The sequence below is a fragment of the Metopolophium dirhodum genome, chromosome 8 (genome assembly GCF_019925205.1).
Source record: "Metopolophium dirhodum isolate CAU chromosome 8, ASM1992520v1, whole genome shotgun sequence".
Taxonomy (NCBI): domain Eukaryota; kingdom Metazoa; phylum Arthropoda; class Insecta; order Hemiptera; family Aphididae; genus Metopolophium; species Metopolophium dirhodum.
In genome coordinates, this window is record NC_083567.1 from 32,530,293 (window position 1) to 32,538,528 (window position 8,236).

General features: G+C 27.8%; 1 protein-coding gene across 1 annotated transcript in view; it reads left to right on the forward strand.

Annotated features, from left to right (window-relative positions):
- The window catches only part of LOC132950407 (glutamate receptor 1-like), a 183,770-nt gene extending 175,982 nt beyond the window's left edge, over positions 1 to 7,788 (forward strand). Inside the window, exons 18-20 of the mRNA XM_061021843.1 lie at positions 5,634 to 5,708; positions 6,346 to 6,440; positions 6,962 to 7,788. Of these exons, the coding sequence (XP_060877826.1) occupies positions 5,634 to 5,708; positions 6,346 to 6,384 (114 nt within the window). The 3' untranslated portion in view covers positions 6,385 to 6,440; positions 6,962 to 7,788. The remainder of the gene's footprint in view (positions 1 to 5,633; positions 5,709 to 6,345; positions 6,441 to 6,961) is intronic.
- Positions 7,789 to 8,236: the final 448 nt, after the last annotated feature.

The window sequence follows — 8,236 nt, forward strand, 5'->3', positions numbered from 1 at the left end:
TACAAATTATAATTAATAAAAATAAGATTACCATTGTTATGAATACACGTTTCATTGTTTCAGAAACTACCAACTTAATTTTAACGAGTTCCTAAAAAAACAATTTAAATTTATGAAAAGTTGCATTAATCATTTTAAATATACACTTAACTGTTAAATAACTTTCAATTACTAATCAATATACTTTGTTTGATGTCAAATTATATGTAGGTACGTCAACCGCCATTTTTAAACATTGATTGATTTTTGCACAAAATATAATACCCATTAATTTATAATCATTAAAATTACAAACAGCATATAATGAGTAGCATGGTTCTAATATTTATATTCGTTATACGCTAATTTCACTTCGTTTTAAATAATAAAAAGTTTAATTAAAGAGACATTTTTTATATGTAGTTATTATATTACTCCATAAAGGTATTATAAATGTATTAATTTGTATATTTCGTTATAAATATGTTTTATACCTATGTGATTAAAAAAGATAATAAATACCTAAAAATAGAAATAACAATAAGAATACAAGTAAAAATAATGATAATATAATGAATAATTTCAATTGAAAAGCCATATTATGATATTTAGTAAATTCCACTTTTTATTCCGACAGTATATTTATAAGTTTTAAAGGTCTTAAAAAATTTTACCCGAACAGGTAAAAAATGTGTTTTGATTTTTTTTTAGTATAAAAATACAAATTTAAAAAAATGGCATACCGTCACCTTTTAGCAACTATAATCAAACAAAGTGACATGGATAGCAGCGGGATATTTATTTTATAGTAAAGAAAAATATATTAACGTCACCTGCGGGTTATTGCACTTACTTTAATAGAAAAAAGTTTAAAGAACAGCCAAATCCCACTACGCTGCTTTTTGGCTTTTAATTTTATAATGAGTTAAAATGTTTAAGACTGTAATTCTTAGTAATACATTCACTTTATTTATTTTAAATAATTAATAATACTTCATTAACTAATGTCATTTTTTTATCACCTTTGAAAGAATATTTTTCTTAAATGTCCATGATTAAAGGTTTTTTTTTAAATTCAAATTTTTTATACTCATAATTATGATTTATGCCTTAGAAAATATTTTAATCTATATATTACTTTAAACAATTATTATATGAAATTAAACTATATATTTTAGTTAAAATATATACATATATTGCAATATAATTTAAATTAAATAAAAAAAAATGGGTTAGTGGATGTCGCTCTGCTGTACAGGAGGTTACAAGTGAGTCACTGTAATGGATGGTGTTAAATTTGAATTCAATGATGAAATATCATTGTATAAGAAAAACGATTCTGATCGAAAACAGTCAGCCTATGATATTACCAAGTATATTTGATGATATTATTGTGAATGAAGTAAATTATATATTATAACCTATTTATGTGGAACCTTGTTTTAAATTTTCAATCCTTAGCTATAAAAGTTCAACATTTTATAAAATTTTAACTACAGAATAATTATTAAATTTTAAATTTGATAAATTTTGTCAAAATTCGAACTTAAAATGCTTATAAAAAAAATTGTGCCTATGTATTTTTAATATTTTTCAACTGCTAATGTAAAAATATATCAGAAGCCTTGCATTAAATGTTCACGTTTTTTACCCAACAAACAAATTTATTGACATTTATAAGAAAAAAACTAAAACAATTGAAAACTGACAATGTCCGTAAACAGCTCAAAAAGAGTCAAATTATTTTAAAAATTTTATGGTGTATAGAAAATGCTAATATAAATAACCAAAAGCCAGTGAAAATTTCATGTATATACGTTCGTTTGTTTTAGAGTTACAAGGAATTTTTAACTTTTGACCTCCCCAAATACCAACTAGTTTCACTTTCCTATCAGAAAAGATACTGTTGAAGAAAATCTATTCATTTTTACTGTCCTAAAAGATGATGACAGGCACACAAAAAAAAATTTAAAAAAAATAAAAAAAAAAACACATATCATTGTAAAATCAATACATTCATTGGTCCGCTCAGAATCTAAAAGCAATAATTGACAGGAGATATTTATAAACTCAGATAGCTATTACGTATGGGATATTGGGAAGACATTAATTCACAAATATTATTTGTTCAATGATACATATTTTGTTAGTTTTTAAACCTATAACAGTATAACTTAAAATATTATTACTAAATGGTAATTATATTATTTATATTGAATTTATTTGTAAAACTTATTGGATTTTTGAGATATAGTTACAATAAATAAAACACAGCCATACAATATATTTTAATTAAATAAGATACCTAGTTATAAATAATAATAATTTATAAAATACTTATTTGATGAATGTTTTGTTGTAATATTTTTTTATTTTAAATTTATTTCCTATAACATAATATTATAGACTTTTTATATTGTCACTAAAAATCTCCACCGTGTCAGTTAATTTAATATTATTATTATATATATTTTACCTATTCGATGTTTTTTTGTATAATATATTTTATTTTAGATAGGGATTCCACTATTCCCGCTGAGTTTTATAAAAAATTAACTAAATGAATGGACCATTGATGGGCCACTGAATCATTGTATAAGGGACCATTAGCTCACTATTGATTCATTAAAATATGTTTAGTGATTGCTTATGCAACCCGGAAGGCTACCAGAGTGATAAAAAAAATAAATAATTATTGCCAATTAACTTATTATAAATGTACTTACCATGACAACAATGGATTAGTTTTTAGTGTTGAGTTAAATTATCACTCCTAGTAAACGAAAGTCAGTTCATTTGCGATCGAATTTTATAGATATTTATTGAGTTATGTGTTGATTTTCGATGACGATTAAAATTTTTACCACACACATCACACGAAAATATTATAAGAAATAATTTTGAATTATGTGAAAGAATAATGTATACATTATAGGTCTGATGTAGAACACAGAATGAATGTAATATAATATTATGTGTAATCGGTTTCCATAGGTATAATTTAGAATATTTTTTTTAGAAGGAGGGGGGGGGGGTGAATGAAAACATTTGTATTATTTCTTGGTCACCAACTAAATCTCTTCATTGTATTTATTACTGTACCTTATGCATATATTATATTAAATAAGCATTTAAAACCATTTTATTTTATTTCTACTCTCCCTTATATCTAACAAAATATATGAAAACTAAGAATTTTTATTATTTTTTTTGCTAAATAAAAAGCGTGACAGTATTAATTACTAGCCGAGATCGCTATATTGTATAAAGTATGTGATGCAATTAATAAAAATATATGATTTGATATATGATGCATTAAACCCATAACCTAAAATATTATTTTTTAAGTGGTAATTATATTGAATTTATTTTTATCACTTAGATAATTGTATTGTTGAAATGTTTAATTGAATTAAGTGAATTTCAAGATGTGATGACGATAAAAAAAAAAAAAAAAACAATCATGTAATATTTAATTTAATTAATCATAATTGAAATGCTTTACTGAGTTATAACCAGTTAGTGATCTTGTGTGTTCAATTATTTTTTGTTAACGGAAAAAGTTGTAGGAGTAAGGGAGTCTGAATAAATCCCTTTGGGCTTAGCAATGGATGCCCGCAAAAAACCCTCACGCTCCACCGAGACTGTGGCTTATCGGCCATCAATATAAGATCAAAATCCAATTTCGTTGACAAATTTTTTTTCCCGTTGATATACGACTATATTCCATCGAGACCTAAGAAAAAAACTGATATTTCATTACTTAATAAATAAAATAAGGACTTTTTTTTTTACAATAAATTCAACCGTGGTCGTTTGACTATATTTTTATTATACTGATACTTTTGAAGTGTGACTAAGATTTGATTTATATGGAAACGTATAACGCATATTAAAATAAAAATTATTCTTTGAAATCTGTACAAAGGATCAAAATCAGAGATTATAATATTTACCTAGAACTAATAAATTGTATTACTATTCGTATTTTTACCAATGCTATTTATATTCTATAAGTTAGGTACGCATACAAATAATATTAAATAGAATAATATCTTGATGTTTTGTTATTGTTGAAAATTAATACATTTTTATTTCTCTTAATTTCTTTCTAACTTGACCTAACAGCAAAACGTAAAAAGCTATATATCGTACAGAACTTTTGATATATATTATTGAAATACGATATCAATTCTCGTGTCTAGATTGTTATCCTATAGGCTTAAAAATAGTCGTGGGTCGTAAATATTATGTGTCAGGGTGCGTATAAAAATAATTTACTGATACGCCTTGTTTATAATGTTTATATTATTATAATACGGTCTTTGTAGATATTTACTATAACAATTTCTTTCTGGCGTTTGACAAGCGGAAAAAATAAAACAACACATCGATTCGTATACGTCGGGTGTTCGTTCATAGTAATATATGACCCGCCACGAAAAACCGTTAATAATAAATATTGTTTTCGCGCGCAAATGCCACCGCCGTTGAGAAATTATAAAAATTATCGTCGCTCACGAGTATTAATCGAGAACGATTTTTTACGGTTGTCGTTTGACTGGTTGTGGTGTACTCAGTCGGTGTCTGAGAAATCGGTTTCGGCAGTGTTTAAAAGTTTATGCGAGATATGAAAATAATATTATAAACGAGTATATACGCGTGGAGCCGGAGTTTGACGCCAAAGTTTCACATCCTCGGGCCGTCTATCATTGCTACGACTGACTATGATTATAAATTATTACTTGTCGCGGTGTATAATAAAATATCTTTCAGTCTGCATTTATACCGTTCGCTGTACGTACGCCGGTCCGTGGTCCTAGCCGGGAAATCATCACTCAGTAGGTTGAATTTAAATTCTAACGAGACTGACATATTCCCCATCTCATTCGATTTGAAATAGAGTTGAATGAGCTAAGAAAAACCAATACGTTTTTATTTTTCATGTTGCATTTTTGAACACTTTTTTTAGGTTGTTTGGAAACAAGCGTGCGCTTGATGTTTTTTTGAAAATCGTTTAGATTGATTAACATTTTAAAATATCGAGAGTGTTGATTGCGAACAAAGCGATTGGCTCATCACGGTTGTCTACATCGGTGAAATTCTAAATACCACTTCCCAGATGTTTTCAACGGTTTTCGGGTATTTTTTCTACATTTTTGTCCACGCTTAGACTCATGCAAATAAAATTAGCCTCTGCGGCCGACCAATAAGCGGCGTGAAACTCGCGCGATATACCTGAACGGGCGTTTTAACGGTAATGCCAATGGATATTATCATAATGATATTGTACCTACATAGCGGACGAGCACATTACGATAATAGTATTATATTGTAATACAATATTCGATGTTATAATAACGGCGCAAATACAATAATCTGCCCGCCCAATCAACAAACGCCGGTCTATTATAGTAAGTAGTAATCGCGTTGTTGTTAGCCCGGTATCCGACGCGTGTAAAACTATTAGCGCCGGACCAACAAAACCACTTAGCAAGTTTTCCAATTAATTCGCCGAAGACTATACTGCCGCGTTCCACGCGAACTCTGCGGCCGCGCGTGCCACTCGCGTTATCTTGGAAGCCCGCTCTCTCCGGGGCCCATATATTGTTTCGATTTCGACTTGAACCTAATACGATTTTTCCCGTTTTTAGTTTCAGTTGCCAGATGCCGTGAAAACAGTCGGGAAGTACAAGAACAACAGGCATGACCCCGAGAACGGTGGCAGGGTGAGTGTTGTAGTCCAATCGTCTCGCGTAGTCGTCGATATTATATTATATTATGTTTGTGTTACGCTTTTATCGTTATTGTACGGCGCCGATCGTGTTGCGAACGATTCGAGTCTATATACGTTTAGAGTCACATATTATTATTATTGTGTTTACACCGGGACGGCATAGTTCAATACGATGTCATAATAATAATATATAGTGTATGATGGCATAACAGTCGTTATTGAAAAATTCGATTTCCGCGTTGAGAATTATTCGTACGCGAGGGAAATTCGATTTCGATTTAAAAATTTGCACCCAATGCACATTTCCAACGAGACGGCAGTTTACGGGTGTAAAGTAGACGGATAGTCGCATCAGGTATCTCGATCGTTTATCACTATCCGTCGTGAATATAAATTTTTTTGTAAAGCACGAAATAATATTATAATGTTTGCTTATTGGTAGTAGACAGTATATTTTATACTCCATGGGTTTTATTAGGCGTTAAAACAATCGTTTTTCTCTTAACACTATTTTAAAAACAATAAAGAAGTAATTTAAAAAAATAAATACATTTTGTTTTTTTTTTTATCACATTGACTCGTATTACACCTGATCAATAAAATGTTTTTTTATTTTATTTTTCTTATAGGAAACTCCAGTGGACATGTGTAGAGTGATCGGCACGTAGGAAAAAATACATGTCTGTCCGCGCTGCTTATTGAAATTCCCTGGAGATAATCTTTGGTAAGTGTAAATTACTTTGATTAATTTACCGTAAATTTAAATGAAATCGAGTTTGATTATTGATTATTAAAATTCATATTATTTTATTTGCTTCCTTTTATAATGATATCGAAAAAACGCTTAGATACCTAATTTAAACTAATGACGATAATCAAACTTATTAATCATAAGACAAAGATATAAAAAAAAAATAAAAAAACAAACGTAACTAATTATTATGGGAAACGAATTGTTATTTTTGTTTTAAAATTTGACATAGTACGTCAATTAACTGAATTATGGTCCTGACAGTTTAAAGAGAAGGAAATTATTTTTAGCGCTTGACAAATCGCAATAATCATTCAATACGTTTAAGACATTATTTTTTTTATTTTTTTTTTTAAATAACGTTTGTCTCGTTGCATATACTGTGACTGCGAGATATTGTGACATTAATGTCAAATATTTTTCGCTTGGAACTATATACAACCTACCAATTTGCTTAATACCATGCTTGTGACAATGATGTATTTATTCTCCAGATGAAAAACAATACGTTCGAGTCCTAAACGGAAAATGCCTTGTACATTTATTATATATACAGAAGCCCATCTCCCAGATGCAGATGAAAAACACTTTCAATTCTCAAACTCAGGAATTTGTTTTCCGATAACTTGAAATTGTTTTTTCTCTCTTGCTCTATATTTCTCTCTCTTTTCTCTTACTCTCTATCTCTTTTGCTCTCTCTCTCTCGTATATCTATTCCTATACATTTTGAATTGTGAAAAATATATACATTTTTAATTTTTTTTGTAATCTAAACTCATTATTGATGTACAGGTGTAAAAGGAAAATATAAAATGAACAAAAAAAATCCCCTCCCTATTAGTAAATTAAATATAGTTATATTTCAGCGTTATTAAAAATGTCAAGATATCATTCATCGTTACTATTAATTTGAGTACCATCTAAACATTTAATTGCATTGTTGTATTGTTTTCATTTATTGTTTGTATGGATACATTTATAGGACGACTGAGATGGTTTTGAAACAAGAATGTGTAAATAAATATTATTCAACATGTTACTAACTTTTTCAGTACTTACTTTGAAAAATATTGTTTTGTTTTTTCGTTAAATTTTTGAGTTGTTTTAAGTAAAGTAATGATAATATAAGTTGAAATTTATAATAATATTTAACGTTGATGTTGTTTGTTTTTACACGATTATTTTGTATTTTGTACAAATTAAGAAAGAATTTTTTTTCAAGTATCAACAATTTACGAACCTTATGAACAACTTGTATTACCACTAGAAATTAAGTATGTAAATATAATATTATATGTGCCATAATTGTTTTTTAAAAAGTGTTTATTTATTGTCTAATATCCATTCTATGCAAATTCTTGAGAGTATTTTTTTCCACTTTATTCAAGTACAAAAATAAAAAAAATGGCTGTGATCCCCCATTCGTTGTTTAATACTTCTTTTGAATAAGTAAGTAAACAAGAATGTTTCAACTGTTGATGAAAGTAAAGTTTTCGTAACAGTCAATGGTCAAATGCTGCGTACAAAACTTAATTAAAACGTTCTTGAAAATGAAAGTCATAATTAAAAGAAAAATACAACTAAAAATTAATATTTGAAAAAAAAATATAATTAAGTTTTATAAATACTTTATAAATAGTATAAAATGTTACCTTGTTATACTAGTATTAAAAGTAAAGATAAAAACTTTCAAAATTTTTTTGCCACGTAAAATGTCATTAAATTGTGATAAAACTTATTTTATTTTAGCAAATAATCAAATATTTTAA